Source organism: Syngnathus acus, chromosome 1 (genome assembly GCF_901709675.1).
Source record: "Syngnathus acus chromosome 1, fSynAcu1.2, whole genome shotgun sequence".
Taxonomy (NCBI): domain Eukaryota; kingdom Metazoa; phylum Chordata; class Actinopteri; order Syngnathiformes; family Syngnathidae; genus Syngnathus; species Syngnathus acus.
In genome coordinates this window covers 1,891,203-1,911,228 of record NC_051087.1, presented here as the reverse complement: position 1 = coordinate 1,911,228, position 20,026 = coordinate 1,891,203, and the positions used below count along the sequence as shown (strand labels likewise).

Below are 20,026 nucleotides of genomic sequence, written 5' to 3'. Positions count from 1 at the left end.
TAAAAAATGAGAATACATACTGTTGAGTGTGCCTCCCTCAGTTCCAGTCTCTCGGTGTCCAACGCTACATTGGCCACATCCAAACGAGCTATTTTGATTTCTTTGGTCTTCTGGCCAGAAGTGCTTGTGACTGTGCCACTCGAAGGGGATTGCTCCTCGGAGGCGCTTCCATCTTGACCGGCGGCTAGGTCTGACTCCTGTCCTGTAGAGGGCGCTGTGGCCTGCTGCTCCGCAGCAGTGGCTTCCGCCTCTGATGGGTTTGTCGCATCCTCATCATGTGCTTCAAGGCTCTCTGGTGCCTGGGAGGTCTCTGCACTCTCCGGTTCCACGTCATGTCGGATTTCTTCATTGTTTTCTTCTACAGCAACTTCCTGCGTTTCACCAACTTCCAGCTTCGTATCACGGCCGTCGTACGACGACTCCTGGCTGTCATCGATCGGATCGCTGATGGAGGAAACGTCCACCGAGTCTTCATTGAGGACCGAGGTGCCACCCGGCAAACTGTTGTCCAGAGGGGCCAAAGGTTCCGGAGATGCCTGCTCATTTTTGGGATCATCTTTGACAGTTCCTTCATCGTTCGAGTCTTCATCTTTAGCAACTTGTCCCTCAACCTCGACAGGATCTTCACTCTGAGGTGCTTCTGGTAGATGAGCTGCCTTCTCAAGCTCAATGGCTGGTTCCTGTTGGTCTGCTTTTCCAACCTGTTCTTCTAAGTTGTTGGTTGGAATCCCAGCATCTTCTTTGGAAGCCTCTTGAGACAGCGTCTGTTCATCCTCCGCCACTTCGGACGCGATAACAGACGCCTCCGGTGGGTCAGATGAAACAACCGAGGGTTGGTCCACTGTGAGCTCGATGACAGTCGAGGGGGGGCCGTTGGTAGCGTCGGCGCTCTCTGCGCTCTGGCTGACTCCGGAGACGGTTCGGATTGTGCCGAGAGAGCCGGTGGATTCCTGACGCTGGTACTGGCGGAACATGCGGGACAGGTGCTCCTTGTGCTGTTCGTAGGTGACCTGTAAAGACGCATTTGATTTTATTAACATTATTTTGTTACATTTTCCTTCTTTTCTTTTAGGATTGACCCAAGAATCTTTACAAAATTAATTTCAGGAAGCATCACTCTACTGAGTAGCATTCCAGTATTGATTAGATAGCATTTGAGGCTAACTGCGCCATGTTAAAAAGCCTCCTGTCTCTTGTACTTAAGACCGATTAACCCCTATCAGTCTGGCTCGCATCAGATAGCGCTGGATGGAGGAGACTGCTCGTCCGTAACCGCAACGCTCGGTGCCGAGGCCGTACTTGTAAGCGCTCATAGATTAGCGGCAGATGCTATTAGCCAGCCGTGCCGAGTGCGTGTCCGCCATTGGCAAATCCTCCCACGCCTAATACAAGACCTCGCATTAATCACTGGGGCGGCAGGACAGAAAGTCAAAGATGGTGGAAATGGGTTGGGGGGCTTGAGTGAAATTAGACCCACTTTCCAGCTTTTTTTTTTTTTTTTTTTTTACCTGGGGCTATTTGAACAGCAGGGAAGGCGAGAGGGTCGGGGGCCTAAAAACCCCAAAATGACTAAAAGCGGAAACAGAGGAGAAGAAAGAAGGTGAGTAATTGGAATGAGAAGAAAGTGAAGCTGGGAAGAAAGCGCGGCTGATTGTTTGTAATTAATTAGGCGTTATTGTTCTAAATTAGCCCGCTACAAGCTTGCTCATTAATCTTCTGGAGTGGGAAGCAGTGACTGCTAATCCATAGCTGCCTCCAGAGTGCAGCAGCAGTTGTTGTTGTTGCTGCTGCTCCTCCAGCCCCCCCCCCCCCCCCTCCTCCTCCCTCACCCCACCCCTCGTCATTTTCTCCCGGACTTCTGAGCCGCCACGCCATCAGTTTGGCCTTAATTGGATGTTAGGCAGGTCTCGCAATTAGTAGGCTGCTTTCCAGTTGCCGTGGAAATGGTGCGGTCGGGCCGAGTGGGACATCACATCAGTACACAAATATGCTGTTGGGGTGGTTGGTTTTTAAAATTGTAACCAGACAAAGGAGGCGGGGCCAAACCGGACAACGTGGTCCAATACGATAACGAAAAAGCCCGAACCCGAACCTGCTAGTGAAGACTCGAGTGTGCGTGCCTGTTAAGGTCAATGAACGGAACGAAAGCACAAAGCGACTTTCCTCCAGCGTGGCTGTGATCCAATTAACCAGACGCAACTCCTCCACCAAAATCAATCCCTTCAAGTACCGCAGCGGTAATTTGACAGATGCCGGATGGTTTTGTGATACATCGTCTAAAAAACACACAAAAAATTATCTTCTACAGTCAACGGGAGATTGTTAGGGTAATTTGGGTATATAGGAGATGGACGAGGGGTTATCAAATGAAAATGGCCCAAAAGTCATTTTTTTTAATCATATTGATAATCGGGTCTTTGATGTCAAATGATATAAAAATGCTCACATTTAGCTCGGTTGCCGGCGGGGGTGGTGGGGGGTAGTCCGACAAAATCGAGACAAATATGCATCAGACGAACAAAAGAGGCTCGTGGTAAACACACCTCGGGACGGGTTGCCTCCAATTTGTAGCGCTTTTGACGCGAAAGAAACGGAATCATGAAGTGGGAACATATTTGCCAAGGCGCGTACGCTCTCGGGAGGATGGCTCGTATTTATGAGCCCTCGTTCCTCCGGCGGGCGCCGCGCCGCTCAGATGAATATTCAATGGGCTCGGAGAGGAGAAGGGCTTCCTCGAGAGGGAAAAGGCGAGGACGTGCGCCTAGCGACTCGTTTTCAAAGACACACACACACACACGCAGACGCAGCCCTGCAGCAGTGGGAGGAAAGAGCAACAGTGACAAACAGCTCCGGCGCTACAAAGGTGGCAGGAAATCTATCAAACGGGACAATAAAATTGCAATTGAGTTTCTTTAGCTTTTTTTTATAGCGCATGCATGTATCTTTTGTGGCGAATCACAGCACTTGGAAGTGTGTGTTTGTGGGGCTGGAATCTCACAAAAGCTAGATAGGTAGGGCGACACACACAAAAAAATACATAGTATTAAGCTTTGTGGAAAAAGAAAATTAAGGGTTAAGGGAAATTTTCTTAGCCAATAAACAGTGAGGTATATGACAATGTCGTGACAATATTTAATATATCTAAATAGGAATGAAAGGGTTTGCAGTATTAGAAAGGTATATCTTTACAACTATAGAAAAAAAATACTGAAAATAATTATTTTAAAAATACCAGATTTCCAAAACTATATATTGTTATGTACAATAATTTTCTACCAATTCATTTAGTGGAATTAGATCAAATAGAATAGAATCTCTTTAAAGATATTATAGTCCTGATCATACATAAAGTAAAATATATATTGGAAAAAAAAAAAAAAAAAAATCACTAAATTGGGGGGGGAAGAAAAACATTACAAATACATTATTGTAAAAAGTACAAGACTATTTTAATCATAATATTGTATATATCTACTCTAAAATGTATCAAGTGAAGAGGCATACTACATTTAATTCCTAATATCTGAATAAAATTAATACATACTTTAATTATAATGTAGCCAAGATGGTGTATATCTAAAAAAAATATACATTTTACATTTTACTCACTTGGGAAAAAAAAAAAAAAATCACTGACTATCTGTTTACAGTCGCTGAATCAAATAATTCAAATATTAGTTACATTATAAGTTATATTGATGTAAGACACCAGTCACTTGTGCATGCATTCCATCATACGCACTTTATTTTGGTTCTAAGGCCCTTTGAAAGCACACACACACGCACATAGCCTACTTGCGCCCCCTTCAGACTACCAAGAATCCCTGCACCCACATTGTGTCAAGTGGGTGCCTCCCATCACAAGCACATCTTTAACTCACCCTTCACTCTGCTGAGGCTTTTAACCCCCCCCATCCACCCAGACCACAACTCCACACCGTCCCACGGTTACTTTGCCGTTTTGGAACAGACGGACGTAACGCGATAGCCACAATGACTTTCTTCAAGCGCTAAACGGCGCTTTTTGCAAATGAGAAGTGCCAGCGGTTGATTTTCATCTGTGAAGGAAAGCCGGTCTATATGTAAATAAAGAGGCCAGATTGACTGGTCGCACTGCATTTTTGGCTTTGATGCTACTATAATGGGACGGCTTCGGTTAGAACAGAAGGTGTACTAATTTTGTGGGCCCGCGTGATGCTAATGTTGCCGCCAACAGTGACTGGGCGTGTCTTGAAAACTGTAGACGGGAAAACAAACCCTCATCGGTGTAGGAAATAATGACAAAGACGAATAAAGCGGAGTGTGACCTGCAATGGTGTGTGTGTGTGAGCGTGCCATAATGAGCTCTCTGACCTTGGCGTGGGTGATGGACAGGGTGTCCACCCAAACGCGCCATCCGCCCCATTCGTACTTGATGGCGTGGTAGAGCAGGATGCGGAAGACGGCGTACACCATCTCGGTGACTTTCTGCTCCTCGCTGTTGCGCGGGCTGGTGAAGCAGAGCGACAGCATCCACTCCTGCCACACGGAGCACTGCAGCAGGCTCCTGGGGGGGGGGCACACGGCGGCGTCAGGAGTGTGTGAGCGTGTGTGTGCATGTGTACGCGTTACCTGCGGTTGTCTCGGCTGTTGTTGAACAGCTTGATCATGTCCGACAAGAAGACCTTGCGCACCTCCATGCTCTCTGGCGACAGTGTAGAGGTCTTCAGTAAGGCTGCTATGACCTTCAGAATCTCTGGAAAAAAAAAAAAAATATGTGTTTTTAGAATATTGTTAAAGATTTTAAAAAGAGGGGACAAGACTTGTTTTCTAGACAAAAAATAAATTTACTGAAATAAAATTGTATATATTTTTTAAAATGTTTTATTCATCATGGGAAAAGTCGAGAGTACAACATTAAATTTCAGGTTTTTTGGCCTTATTTTCTTTATATAACAAAAAAAATGGCCTGTCGTTACTAGATTGGACATGACGTGCAAATCCCTCTGTCACGATGCCAACTCTGGAAAATGGCGGGGCGAAGAGAAAATTGCACGTGTAGATGGCTATCTTACAGTAATGCTTAAGGTATTGCCGGGGCCCCCGTGGAAGCTTCGGTTCCAGTTAGTAGATGAATTATAGAGACAACGTCAGTGCTCGTTGGGGTTTGGGTTACACTCGTCTCTTCAGACCTCGGCGCTAACCGTCCCCCCCCCCTTTTAGCTGCGTCGTAGTTCCTACGACTAAAGTCGTGCAAATTACGAGTTGCTGCTGAACCTTCACTGCCAGAAAATTACCCCGGCAAGAAGACGGAGGCATGGCGTAACGTTCCCGTCTTGTTTGTCCAAGTTAATTTGAGGGAAACGGCATTTCCTCGGTGCAGTTTGATTGGCTCTGGCGTTCCTAAAGATGGCAATCAGAAGGCCGTTTTGAGACTTTGTCACAGATTAAAATCAAGAAGTGGTGAGGGAGGGGCCGGGGGAAGCAGACCGCCACTCGTACAAAGTGATCTGGCCGGCCGTGGCTGCACATAATCAGCGTGGGACTGCAGCCGGACCTTGTCACATTAGAGAAGTTGGCTTGAGCTCGTGCCAGAGCCTTTTTGAAAACAAAAAAATGGACTGACTGACTGCATGTGTTCCAGTGTAGGAATAGAAACGGAGGAGGGATCCCGCAAAACAAAGGCGCATCTGAGCCAGAGCGGAACACAGGGGGTCCTTTATTTAAGATGGCGTGTATTTTATTTTGTTTTTTTAAAGAAAAAGAAAAACACCCTAGGGTAGCAAATTTATGTGTTGGGGGGGTGATGATTTAATGACAGGGACTTACGTGGGTTGACGATTTTAACAGTAGAGTCGGGGTCCGGATGCTGTTTATGGATCACTTGTGTGCCGATCTGCTCTGCGAGGATCTGAAGCCGGATTGGAGGAAAAATTCATAGACAATACATTCACATATCATTCTATGATGTCACTGAAGGTAAGCCGACCTCAAAGAGCACATTGTAGGTGGTCATGGAAAACTGGGCCGAGTGGAGCATCAGCCGCTCCGTTAGCAAGGAAAAGAGACTGTGACTCAGCATGACCTCAGACTTCCTCCTGATATAAAAAAAGAAAAGAAAAATAGATGCCTGGCAGTTTTCATTTGCGCAAATGGTGTATATTGACATCTTAAATGTCTTTTGCATTGTGCTTACTTGGGTGGCAAATGTTTGAGGAAGTACCCCAAGACTTTGAGCGTCTGCACTCTGATACCTTCGCTTTTGGATGCTAGAAGCTTGTAAATCACACTGCGGCAGAGAACAAGAACGAAACCAAATTTCACACAAAGCCATCCAGGGGCTATATTAACACAACGGCATGTGTACAATAATACCGGATGCCGTTGCGCTGGTCAAAGGCCTGCACCATGGAGCCGGGATGTTCGGACATCAGTGCCACCAGCAATTGCAGCACATCCATGAGGTTGTCATCCTGTTAGGGGTACAAAGACGAGTCATACGTCACATATTTTAAGATTGTACCAAGGAGTGAAATATTTACAAAGATGCATTTAGGATTTTGTTTGCAGCAGCAGCAAGAAACAAAGTGTTGAACAATGGCGCCATCTAGTGGCGAATTTGTACACTCACCTCATGCATGGTGAGGAGATAGTTGAGGATGCTCTGGAGCTCATCTTCTTTCACACCGTTGTCCTGAAACAACATTGTCACATTACATCACATTGGTATGTCAAATGCTCAAAAGTGTCCACCAGCTAGCTTACCTTCATTATGAGTTGCTTGACAAACAAAAGCAGAAAGGCCCTCAACGCCAGCATTTCCTTTGGCCTTGGACCATCTGGGAAACAAGCAGATCGTTAGTCCACTGTGTGGCGTGAACGCCGGGCACTCAATCACGTAGCGGCCGGTCTCTTACCGAGGCCTTTGGGCACGACGCCGCTTCGGTCCTGCGGGTTGACCACCCAGTAGTAGTACTTGAGCGTGTGCATGACCTGCAGCACGGTACCCACCCGGCGGATGGCGTTGTAGATGGTGACGGTGCTGATGAACTCGGTGGACAGGTACGTGTACAGAGTCACTTGCACCTGTGAGAGACCATCCGAGGGAATGAAGACAACCTCGGTGCACGTTGCATTTCAAGCAATATGAAGCCTTTGCCCAAAATACAAATACTGAATGAATATTTCACATTTGCTTATTTTTATTGCAGTATTTTACACCACTTGTATAGTATGCCAATATGTTGCTAGTATTTCTAAATGTATGTAATTATTTTAAATGGATACAAATTTGAGTCAAATTGTTACAATCAAAAAAATATTTTTAGCATAGTTGCATATTATTGTCATTCTGTAGTGATTTCTAATTCTAATTCAGATCTTTCTAAATTAACAGTACTTGAGTAGAAAGTTTGGCTACTTTAGCTAGCTACAGTCCCGTTTGAGTCCTGAGCAAGCATATTTGCCATATGGCGTCGTTACCTTGGTCGGGGCATGGATCCAGATGGCCGGGTTGAACAGAATGTGGTCGCACAGCTGCTTGAGCAGCAGGATGCCGTTCTGCAAGTTGCTCAGGTACCTGGAGAAGGCCAGCACGATGTCCAGGACGGGCCGGGTCACGTGCACCTTAGACGACTGCAAATAGAAAATACACAAAAGAGGAAGGGGAGGGGTGATGATGTGTGTGAAGAATTGGGCAAGCACACAAACACAGCTGTGACCTTCAGATAGGGGGGAAAAATGCAGAATAAAGTCGGAGTGACTGGGAATCAAAGTGGAGTTAACGCTGAGTTTATTGGACCAACCTTCTCCAAAGTGTATCCAATGACCAGGAAGCCTTTGCAGGCCAGGACCTGCTCTTGCATGGCCACCGAGTTCTTCAGCAGCTCCATCACAAAAGACAGCAGCGTGCAACTAGGAGGCAAACGCACAAAGGGACAAAAAGAGTCACAACAGTGACAGACAGAAACAATAATCTGCGTGAGCTGCTGCTGACAAAGCCTGCGGTGCGAAGGCGGCCGCACACGACATGTGATGTGATTGAATGAGGGTGTCGCGTCCTCGTCGGAGCACACGGTGTCGCCTCGAGAAGGACGGAAGGGAGACGAGAGCGAAAAGGCATGCAGGTAATCGGTGCAAAGCTCACATGGGGGGGAAAAAAAAATAAATAAGTGGTGAAACTCAGCAGTGCCTTCTGGAAAGTTAGGAAAAAAAATAGCACCATTGATACTAAATTGTGTGGACATGTCCGACGTAAGAGAATTCACAAAAAAAAAAAAAAGTCCCAGGGAGATTAAAAATAAGTTGGCCATTTTGGTTTGAGGTTTTCATTTTGGGGGAAATGCCATGAAATGGGACAGGAAGTTGTTTGTTTAGGGTTAAAGCATCCATTTTGCGGTTAATTCAATGAAAAAGGGGCAAATAATAAAAAAATCATGTCTTAAATGTGTCAGGCTGGCACATAGTTTGTGTTGACACACTGTGCTACTGTACTCATCTTCTTCTATATGTGAAGAGTATGAGCGTTTCCATAGTTACCAGACAGAGGTGTCCAGTTCTTGGCTGGAGGGCTGGCAGAAGTCCAGCTGTGCAAAGAGGGGGAAGAGGACCTGCACGCCACCGATGGAGTGAATGCCGCTCTGAACCGAGTGAGTCACCACCGCTTTCACGTCCTGCACAAACACACAATTAAGTTACACGAGTCGACGAAGATCTCCTATCAGATTATAAATAAGTCGGTGACTAAAATATTTCATAAAAAAAAAAAAATGATTGGCCGAGTGTTTGCGTTGGCTTGCGAGCAAAAAGATAGGAGAGCGATTTACAACAAGCAACACTTTGACCGATATAAAGTGGACGGGGGGGGGTGATTCTTACCTGCAGCATGAGCGCGTGCGGGGAATGCACGAAAATGGAGGCGTTGTCCTTGGGCGAGGACTCGAGGCAGAGTTGGGCATCGGTGGCGCGGGGGTTGTACGCAAAAGCGATGGCGGCAGACAGCTTGCCGTCGTACAGCAGCATCTTGTGGTGCTCGGCAAACAGCAAGTCGCTTTCGGCCTTGTACTTGAACGTGCCCTGAGGAGCAACCAGGAGACAAGATGAGGAAAAAGAAAAGAAGGGGGGGGGGGGGGGGACGACAAGAGGCCTCAGAGCAAAGTGACAGCTGTCTGTCATTCCGTTGTGGCCCTCGGGTGCCTGAATAAATAGCACTGCTGAATATAAAACATACAGCTGCAACACAAAGTGATCTTCATTTTGTTGATATTTTGTGTGCTATACTCAATCACGTTTACTACCGAGTGCTATTTTTGTCATTAAAAAACACGATACAATATTTTTTGTGGGGGATTAAGGGGAAGCTGTAACGGATTAATTACATTTCCATTCATTTCAATGGGGAAAGATGATTTGGGTGTAAGCACCAATGTACAGTATGTTGAGTAAGACATTTTGTTTTTTTTGCAGATTTGCCGTGTCACCTGGTAGCCTGGCCCCAGCTGGTAGATGGCCAGGATCTGCGCAGCATTGAGCCCTTCTCCGAATAAGTAGACGGCGCCCATCTGGCCACAGAAGACCCGGTTGGCGTCGGCCGTTTCGGACGATCCGAGGAAGCACTTGTCGAACGTCTGCGGGACAAAAGCATCTGTTCTGTCACTACAAGAAATATTTTAAAGATAGAACGAAAAGATATTAAGATATGATGATGAAAAGAGATAAAAATAGCAGCAAAGATATGAGGACAATGTGCTATAAATATCCTCAATGCCAGCCTTGCTTCGCGTTCGCCGCCAGTTCTTTTGTGAACGTGATTGCAATCCTTCATGCTGTGACACCGGTGCATGCGTTGATTTGTGAGTGATCGGCAGAAGGGAGGGGGGGTGAATGTTTGGCGCCATTCCGCAAAAAAAAAAAATCCTAGATTGTTTTCAAGTCGTGGCACAGACTTTTGTCGACTTTTAAAGCCACGCCCCTTCCCCAACACGATGCTGCAGTTGAGTCACCCCATAATGGGCCCCAAGGGGTGCGGCACATTTTGAGCACACCTGCTTTAAACCAATTAGCGAGGCTCGAGCGAAGGTTTTTTTTACTCACGTCGCTGGTGTTGACAAACCAGGCGATCTCTCCGAAGGACGCCAGCTCGCCGTTGACGTAGCAGCTAATTTCGCTGTTTTTCCAGCGGTTGTAGACGTGCACCAGAGTCACCATGTACCACTGAAGTGGAAGAAATGTCGCATTTTGTAATCACATTAACAAGAAAAAAAAAGTGATTATCTGAGAACTCGGAGTTCTTGGTTGCCATCTTACCTTCTGAGGTTTGAAGTCGTACTTGACACAGTGCTGGAATCCTTTGCCCTTGGTTTTCAGCGAGGTCACTATCAAACAACCGCCCACAAAATGCGCCGAGTAGCCGAGGCCTTTACTGGTGCGGAAACTGAAAGGAAAAATAAAGAGGATAGCGGGTAAGAAGGTTTCAAGGGACGATGATGTGCCATGGCGAACTGACCAGTAGAGGTAAGGCTTGTCTTTATCCACATTGATGTTGTTGAGAGGGTCCATGCGGAGCCACGTGTGGAACGTAAAGCCATTCTGGTACGGCCATTTTGCTATGGGTGGAAGCGCTATCGCCTGTTGGTAAGCAAGACCAAATTATTATTTTTGTTTTTTTTGTGGGGCATGCTACGATATCGATGTGAACTTACGGCTGCGTTTTTGCCAGGAAAGCTGAAGAAGGAATCTGGGCCGTTCCTGTGAGCCATGTACTTCAACACCGACAGAAGCTTCACGGCGTGTCGAGGCTGAAAGATTAAAAAAAATAATAATAACAATCAAGTTCTTGCATAACCTAGGTCATCCTCAAGTTCACATTGGCACTTAATTGACCAATGTGGGTATGTAGATTTTATTAGCAAGATCGCTAGGATAGCTAAGTGAGCTAGTTCGCTTGGTTGTCAGTCATTCAGTCAGTTGAGGTAGGTAGCTTAGACAGGTTGCCAAGAGGTTTTTCTATTAGCAGCGTCCACACTTAGCAGCATCCAAAAGCACCACCGACGACAAACTCTGGACCAACATCAAGAGCCATCACATCTGTGTGACAAGGACATTAATGCGGTGGGGCGGGGGAGGTCTGGGGAGGGCGGGGGTGAGGGCTTGATGCCTTCCAAGTACATTCTTCACATGTATGCTCGAGACAACAACCACCTCTGACTCACCCACTGGCCTTTCTCTCCTTGCAGCTTGCTGAAGAACAGCTTCAGCTCTTTGACTGTGATGCTGTAGCTGGCTAGCACACCGAGCATGTCCACAAGCAAGTCTGAAAGAACAAGAAAAAGTCACAGTAGTTCAACACGATATTCAAATGTTTTTTTACCATGAATTCATGAACTTTAAATGATTGCGTATCAGAGGAACGATGTCAAAAGATGGAACATTTCCACTCGAGTTAACATCTACTTTCCCCTCACTTGACTGCACTGTTGCTGGAGGCCTGCGCTGTTTTCGCCGGCGAGAAGGGCACTGATGCAAACCCCGTCAGAAGAGATCCCAGTAATCTTAGCAATTTGCCTAGGCAGAGTCGTTGCAAAGCCTTATTCCCGGCACCACAAGCCCAGCAAAGTATACAAAAACAAGAATTGAGGCTGTCAACAAATAAAACCTTTTTGGGCTACATTTTAGACTCTCTTAAAATACAAATGAGTAAAGCTTTTATTTGTTCGGGTGGCCCACAAATAAACACTGTGGTATTTGGCTTCGAGTTTGATTTCCGTGTTTTTCCTGCTGAAGTACAAATGTCTGAAATCCAATTATGGTATGGAATGTTTAGTATTGGCCTTGTGTACCAGCGATCATGCTGTCCGTGTTGGAGACGCGCTGCAGCACCAGCTGAATGAGGCCCACGTCGGTGCACGCTTGCAGGTTGCGCACGCTCTTCTTCAGGATGGCGGTGAAGATGCTCCACACCTCCGCCTGGCAGGTGGGCTCGCACTTGTCCAGGAGCTCCACCATGCACACGATGCTCTCGGGCTCTTGGATGATGAAGTTCATCTCCAGGTCAAACTGGCCGCCCACCAGCTGGGAGAACAAGAGAAAGAAATGTTTTTTTTTAGTTGACTCCCTCTTTAAAGTTCAAAAAAAAAAAAAAAGACATCCATCTGCTGGCCTTATTTTTTTTTTGTTTTTATTCATGAGACTGGCAAATAAATGTTGTCGGCAGCCATAAAAGTCACAATATCTCATTTCCAAATAGCAGCCGTGGCGTTTTTATTATCGAAGCCGGCCTCATCGAAAGGAGATAAGGAGAGTAACAAGATAGACGTCAAAATTAATTTCGGCGGTGAGGCTCGTCATATTCCCGATCAAAGGCGTAAAATGAACACATGATGTACGAGGCGGCCATTACGTGGATGGCGGCGAGGACCGGAGGCTGTCCAATTAGAGCGAGGTGAGATTACGTGCTTGCGTGTTCCGCGAGAGATAAAGATGGCACAAAACAACATTTGTCGTTTAACCTCGCCCCAGGATATGACATCATCCATCTCGTCAAAAAAAAAAAATATCGTGGAATTACTGTTTCGCCGCTGTAGCTTGACAAATAATCTCCAAAGAAAATGACAGCACGTTAGGATACATACATAGGTGATCGGGATAAGTGATGGAATGTGCCTGGCTTTGAAATGATGCCGAGCATTCTTTAACGATCACATTAAAAGGGAAGAAATAATGAATTTCCAGGTCACAGTGGCCTTGGCAGCATAAAAAAATAATAATAATAAAAACCACAATGCAAAAAAATCTAATTATTTTCCACACGTTTGTACCAAGAGCAGAAAAAAAGATATCAATTTGGTTGGCCAAATATGTCAAGCTGAAAATTTCACAAGATGGAAAACGTCTATTTTAACAAGCACACCAGTAAAAAAAAAAAAAAAAATTTACAAGGCATAAACACACATGCTGACACGCTCACTGTCTTTTACAACTGTAAGAATGAAATGCATAGTGGATGTACAGGGAATATAAAAATGCCAGGTTTTATACAAAAATGAGATTAAGATAAATCATTTATAACTTTTTCTACCGTCTTGTACCTTTACTACTACTACTCTACTGTGCCTCCAATAAACTCATCAACTCGTCTTCTGTTAATTGTCGAGAAGAAAAAAAAAACAAAAATTCTTCAAAGAGGCAACTGTAAGCAGTCAATCATTTTAGGCCCTGCTTGGACGTCCCCACAAAAAAAAGAGCTCAATAGCGGTGAGAGCCATTTTTGAAATTTAGTTTTTTTTAAAACCACTGTAAACCGTCAAACCGGTAAGCCTAAAGAGCGGTAAATCTTCCCCTCCCTACTTTTCAATAGGCTGACTTCTTTTTCAAAACCAAACAATGACATGGGGTTCAGGTACGAGTTGAGTGCAGCTGGGTCCAGATGCGCCATTAGCCTTTCCCGGGGCGCCATTTTCTCCTCCCAAAGTTCTGATTTATGAGTCTGCCACTCAGGGCGACTCATCCATCCATCATTGCTGACGGACGGCGAAGAGAAACTACGAAGACGCTAACGCGGACACGCTCGGCATTAATTACGGGGCGAAATTAGTCCCCGCTTTGATTCCGTGATGGAGCCAATCATCATCTGGACGTGTTATGTCACGCTGAGATCTTAAATTAATATGATCTTCAGCAAGACCCCCTTCCTTTGTGGAGTTGTTTTACTTCAGCTGTGTGACAGCAAGCTTCACATTCGAATTGCGGCTGAACGGATGAATTCACAGTGACACACACACACACACACACACACAGCGTTTGGCCTGTTCCATCATTAGCATACAGTCGCTATATCAGGAGCAAGCACTGTGGTTGCCAGCTGCAGCCCGGACCCGAGTGTCTCTGAGCACCTAAACACTGTCGCCTTGTGGCAACCAGATCCCCCCCCCCCGGCTTGGTAACCCAGCCCGGGCTCTTCTCCGCCGTCCTCACCATCCCCCCGAGGCCTACCTGAATTAATCATGGCCGAGCAGCCGCAAGACAAAGTACGTTCTCGATGGTCACCATGGAGAAGAACACGTGAGCGCGGTAGGGAAAGGTAGACCGAGTTTGGTTATCGTTTCGGGTCTCGCCGGAGCGGAGGAATCGGCACATTTTTTCGTCTAATCGAGAAATAACCACGGCCGTGTCCTCGGCCACCTGTGTCACGCCGGTCTGCCATTTTTGCCGTATTCAATCATTTGCCCGGTTCACCGTTCTCGCCTGACTGCCGCTCACAATTTCAAATAGCCACTCAGCCCAAAAAGAAACGCATCACTGCTGTACTCCAACTGGAGATTCTTTATTTCAAAAGCCCGATCAAGGGCAAACACAAACAAAACACCGGCTGTCAAGTTCCACATGACAACATCCGATTCACGAGTAGCGATATCAACCTTTCCGACAAGAGCGAGGCCGAAAAACACTCAAACGAGCTGTCAGAGCGACGAGGCGCCGGTGGCCTACTTTTTTTTTTTGTCTCCCCCCCCTAACAGCCCTTTAAACGCATCCTCTTTTTAACGAGCCATCTCATCAAACCAAAGGCGCTTGGATGAGCGCATTGGTCCATGAGAGCGACGTTGGTCACGGACAGATCACACGTGAGCCATTTTGGCGCCGGCGGGAGGTCAGGCAAATAATCTGATCTGAGCGACGCTTAAAGAGGAAGGGGGGGGGTTCCTGTTTGCGGGACCTTACATAAAAATTTTTTTTATAGAAAAGCATTCTTGCAATAATATTTAGTAATAATAACAACTTTAGCAGAAGTAATTAAGAAAGTGTTAAGTGGAATTCCGCACTTAACACCTTTCGTTGATATCCAATTTATTATTTCACAAATAATGTGATCTGCCATATCCATTTCCTTCTCATACCAAATTTGACTCAGAAAATTGTGTGCAGCCACACACACACATACACACACACGTGCTAACGGCAACTCCCAGGACTAATTTATACCACACTGACCTTATTATGCTTCATCACTCTCATTACAGTTCCCAGCAGAAGCGTTAGCACTTATGATACGTTTCACACAGGAAGGCACTCGAACGCGCCGCTTCATTTTCTCCGATCTGCTAGTCAAAACAAACCATGCGGCCACTTGATGAACGTTATCCAGGAGTGGCAGAAAACAATGACCTTGAATAGAGTGGCCCACAAAGTGGAATAAATCCATTACAAAGTTCAAATCATTGGACTCAGAAGCATTTGGATATTCAGATGGGGAGATTTGACACCCAAATAATAAAGTGTGTTGATGAACGGCGGAGGGGGAAAAAAAACTAAGAGAAATGGTCCGTTAAAAAAACATTTTTCAGTATTTTTCTAAGAATATCTTCAAAAGAGCTTCAATGGCAGCTTGGGATGGTTCCACCACTTGAGGATCCGTTCCGCATCAGAGAAGCGAGAAGGGAAATGGCTTTTCAGGAAGGGAGTCTTAATACTCGACTAATTTTGCCCCAACAAAATCATCACATCTTTGCGGATAAGATGCTCAAACTTAAAACGCTTGGCATTCGTCAGGGTCATGCTGAAGAATGCGAGAGCGGCCAAGAGGCGGGGACGGAAAGGAGGCGATTGGATCTGAAAACAAACAAAGAATTTCCTTGTTTGGTACACGCCGTGAGCTGACCACCACGTTTGGTGGAGTGGCATTTGCAAAATTTGAGAAACAGGCATGGATGAGACGCACGCGCCAGTCAGTCCGACTCAACCTCTTTTTTCTGTTTGCTCTAAAACCAGTATTGCAGGTATTGCCTTTTGTAATCGACGCCCTCATTATGACTTTGGATGGCAGTTAGGAACCGGAACCGATCTACACGTTTTGTGTTGGCAAGAAAAAGTGCTCCATTAAAAAGAAAAACGTTGTGGTGTATTGTAAGCGGTGTCTGTCCGACGATTATTTACGAACGTGATGGATGGATGGAAGTGTGGATGATTTCCTTGAGGGGGAAAATCCTGGAGGGGGAATCTGGAGCATGCTCGGAACGTGACTGCTGCATGCAATCGTCACTACATTTTTAAAATCGTTTTAGTGCAGAATACAATTTGTCGTCAGTAATAACTGACCCCAGAATATAGAATACGTTTATCTCTTGGATCAGTCAAGTTAATGGAGAGCTAATGAAAATTCAGAGGGCGGAAAACTAATTATTCGCCAGTGACAACATACAGTAAGACTCAAAACAACTTGACTTGGCTGAAAATGACCGATACTAGCTCAGAATGTCTGAAACGTTTCCAGATTGGTTATTATCCAATCACTGTGCTCATCCAGTACAAAGTAGCACCTTACGCTAACTAGCACGCTAGCACAAAACATTGTGACATCACACCATAGATACTTTAATGTCTGTTTGGGGTACATAAAATTCACTTTATAGTTCCTGAGCGCCCAGATGACCATAAAGCAATACTGGAGCAGCAAATAGGTGAGTTTTTCATGGCCCCCCCATGGGTAAGTGAAATGCAGTCTGTTGAATGGTGCAATGGGAAGCAAGAGTGAAGATGTTTGCAGCGTGACCTTGCCTTCAGGTAAAACCACATTCCAGACCAATAACTCGTCAAACTCCAGCGGATCAGCCGGGAGTCCGGCTGTCAGGCCAGCTGTCTGTCCTTCACTTGAACCAAACCGACTCGCCGTTGCCTCAAAGTGACATCGGTTGCTGATGCTAAAGACTAAACCGTTTTTCACCCTTTTAGAGTATTAGTTTTTAAACTTTCTCTCAAAATCATCGGCCTAACCTTAAAAAATGAACATCTTTTTATCTCAACCAAAAAAAACACTTTTTTTTCTTTTCATTATAATAATCTGGACCTCTGTCCGAGACCAACTGTGTTCCCATGGTCATCCCAGCTTCACCTGCAGTACATCGTAAGAGTCAGAAAGACACACAAGCTATGACCTTACTAAAAAAATAAAACAACTTCCCGATTGAAAAAGAGAGTCAAACATTTACTAGCCATTTTCCCAGGAGGTGTCGAGACAAAGTTGACCTTTGGACAGCTAACAAAGAGTCAAAAGGTTCTGCTTCATTTGAGTTGGACAAAGCCAGTTCCCAAGGTGCCTACGTAAACACGCGCCTGAAATTTTATTCATATCATACAGATTTGAAGTTTAAGTTATCGTCTTCTCATTAGCGATATAATGCTAACATCATGCCGATGAGCGTCTTCTAAAAATAGCTTACCGGTGATTGGACATTGTGATTTCCTTGTAATGTTGTCAAAGTGATCGTAATAAATTGCAGATTCTAAGAATCCATCACCTGATAAGATCTTTCTATGTATGTACTTTGTATGACGTGTTTTTTAACATACGGTATGTACGGAATAGTAATTTTTTTTATGGGATGGTACAGTATGTTTTATTGGCACTTGTTTGTTTGTAATCTGCCAGTGTGTCTAATCTATCGAGCGCAGACTAGTAATAATGAGCTTTGGTGAGCGAGAAAGCGACGGCGCAAACCACAAAACGGGTTAACGGTGATCGAAAGCCGCGTGGCTCGGAAGTAGGCCAGTGACTCACACCGGGCCCGATACTCTTCTTGTCTCCATTGGTCTTTTGTGTTCTCACAGGAGGACGTCAACGTGTGAGCAATTAACGTAAAGCCTTAGACAGAGGTTAAAATCATTTATGTATGACAGGATGCAAATTCTTGCCTATATTTACAGTATGCAAAAATTATGTGTTTTGTAAGCTTCACTACCCGTAGATAACCGCACACACACTGCAGTTGATGGCGGGGGGGCAAACAATTTCTTTTGCTGACTTCTAAAAGCATAAAACGAGCGAATATGTTTTGATGACAGTTTCACCGTAGGTCACACAAAGACTACATGAGCGATCTAGTAAAAAGGCTATTTTTGGAATCTTGCTCCAAAATGCGACAACATGGTATCTACGCCCTGACTAATAGGAAAGTAGTAATTAGTGTCAAGGAAATATCGTGCTTCAGGGAGGAGAGAAGCAGAAACGTACTTTCAGTTTCACTTTTCACTGTACGTGAGGTGCATTGAAAAAAAAAAAAAAAAAAAAACACACCAACAAAACAGGACATCAATCGATGAATTAAAAATTATGATTCCACCATCTGCAGATATTTGCATTCTGAAAAAACTGTAAAAACTGAACAAATGATCAACGCTCAGCATCCCAGAATCAATTCCAAGCTACTAAGGCTCCCGATATTTTGAATTCCTACAAGCTTCTTCTCAGGCGTGACAACAGATTGTACCGTAGCATACGATAAACTATTGCCACTGTGACAAAGCAGTTTTGCAGGTTCTCCCTTCACCACCGCCGCCACCCCATCCCCCGTCCTGCCACCAAACCGGCCCAGCTCCAGTTGCATATCGCCCTTCACCCTTTTCCGGTTTTGTCGCCCTCTCCGGGGAAAAACTTCCAATTTGAGAATCCTGTCAGGACGCCACCAGACGAAGTAAGATAAGGACAGATAGAGGTGGACAAGAGGTTGTACGCAAACAAACACACCATCACTGACCTGGATATGTCACAAGCCCATGTGCTCCTGGCAATGAGGATCCTGACACCGGTCATCACGTCGCATTCGATTTACCACTTGCACATTTTAGTTTCTGTGTGCGTCAACGCTAATAATTACTCACTGTGCTATCTGTCCCTTAATACAACTGACACAGAGCACAACGGCAGCTTATTTAATAGGGAGAGTGATTCCCAGCGTAGTGATGGATCAGCACAATAGTCAGAGAAAAATCAACAAAATGCAACAATCTCAACATTATTAATTGCTCGACATTTTAAAATTCACTATTTGCTTTCACGGGCTATATAGAATGATGTGGTGGCCCAGATCTGGCCCCCAGGCCTTGATTTAGACACCAGTGTTCTAGAATTGACCCAAAGATGAAATGCAAATTCATCAATTCAAAGACACTGCTTGGCGAGCAGCTGATGGGCTTTGACAGTGAAAAGCAGCATGACAGAAGTGTGTATTCGTGTGTGTACAGTGTTAACAAGACATATCACTCTCTCCCCCAACATGTCACGATGATCCATCCCAGCATGAAGGTGCTACCTGGGGCCTATTCTGAGCGCGCATAATCAGCTTACCAGGTTGAACACTGTCTCCACGACGTCTCGGTTGGAAACTTCCCCAACTTCCATGAGGCCGCCCAGCACGGCGAATTTCATCCGGATACCTCGGATGGGTACAGCGGGGTTGAGCGGCAAATTGCCCGGCGTGACCTCCTCGCTCGCCATTGCTCAAGGTGGGAGGGCAGGTGGCGTCCACAGGTAAAGCCACCTGTTCGCCTCCAATGGCGGAGGTGCTCAGTCAAAGGCGGAAAGGGAGCGAAAGGCTCGCTTTAATGTCCCTCCGGAGTTGTTGGCGGTAGTCTAAAGGCACATAAGCAAGAGTAGCTTCCTCGCCATTCGATATAAATAAAGTCAAAGTACAAAGAGTGCCGCTCCGTTGTTCGAAATGCCTCCACGAACTATTCCTCTTCGAGTCCGTAACTTGATAGCCCACAGGCGGATTAATGCCGTCCAAAGAAGAAGCCTGGGGTGAGGTAATGGTCGGGGGTGGCAGGTAGAACCACGGCTTGCCCTTCCCCGACGCTCGCTTCCTTGGAAAGCCTCCAAAAAAGAGCCACTGTACAACCGGCGGAAGTTGCTATTGTCCGTACACTTGACAGGTAGCGGCGCCAAACTCTCAAAGCTCGCTTACACGCCGAATGAACCACCGTGTACGCAAGAGGAGAGGTGGGGAGGGTGGTGTCCGGTCGTCTCGTCGAGCCGGGAAAGTCCACTCAAGCCCGGCTGAAGAGAGTGAAGCGTTCACCCAGCTGCTCGCTGCGTCCGCCCTTCGCTTCCTGATATGCTCCCCGGTAGCTTTCAGACCGTCACCGCCATGACAGTAGAAGCCCGCGAGTGAGGAAGTATGCGCATGCGCGCCGAGGAGTAGTCAGTCGGAACGGGCTGGTTCCGCTCAAGAGGTGGCGAGCGCGGCAGGTGTGCGGCTCAGGTGTCGCCAGAATTAAACGT

At 45.9% G+C, this 20,026-nt stretch overlaps 1 protein-coding gene across 5 annotated transcripts in view; it reads right to left on the bottom strand.

Moving 5' to 3' along the window:
- The window catches only part of lrba (LPS responsive beige-like anchor protein), a 98,116-nt gene extending 78,193 nt beyond the window's left edge, over positions 1–19,923 (bottom strand). For all 5 annotated transcript variants that reach the window (XM_037253277.1, XM_037253448.1, XM_037253544.1 and 2 more), the window contains exons 1-22: positions 19,094–19,923; positions 11,817–12,048; positions 11,190–11,290; positions 10,680–10,775; positions 10,484–10,605; positions 10,285–10,411; positions 10,072–10,191; positions 9,459–9,605; positions 8,857–9,054; positions 8,518–8,651; positions 7,785–7,893; positions 7,462–7,614; positions 6,897–7,065; positions 6,745–6,818; positions 6,611–6,673; positions 6,355–6,452; positions 6,176–6,268; positions 5,969–6,077; positions 5,809–5,890; positions 4,612–4,735; positions 4,354–4,546; positions 21–1,010 (exon numbers count right to left, since the gene is read on the bottom strand). In XM_037253277.1, the coding sequence (XP_037109172.1) occupies positions 21–1,010; positions 4,354–4,546; positions 4,612–4,735; positions 5,809–5,890; positions 5,969–6,077; positions 6,176–6,268; positions 6,355–6,452; positions 6,611–6,673; positions 6,745–6,818; positions 6,897–7,065; positions 7,462–7,614; positions 7,785–7,893; positions 8,518–8,651; positions 8,857–9,054; positions 9,459–9,605; positions 10,072–10,191; positions 10,285–10,411; positions 10,484–10,605; positions 10,680–10,775; positions 11,190–11,290; positions 11,817–12,048; positions 19,094–19,243 (3,684 nt within the window). In that variant the 5' untranslated portion in view covers positions 19,244–19,923. The remainder of the gene's footprint in view (positions 1–20; positions 1,011–4,353; positions 4,547–4,611; positions 4,736–5,808; positions 5,891–5,968; positions 6,078–6,175; positions 6,269–6,354; positions 6,453–6,610; positions 6,674–6,744; positions 6,819–6,896; positions 7,066–7,461; positions 7,615–7,784; positions 7,894–8,517; positions 8,652–8,856; positions 9,055–9,458; positions 9,606–10,071; positions 10,192–10,284; positions 10,412–10,483; positions 10,606–10,679; positions 10,776–11,189; positions 11,291–11,816; positions 12,049–19,093) is intronic.
- Between the last annotated feature and the right edge of the window lie 103 nt (positions 19,924–20,026).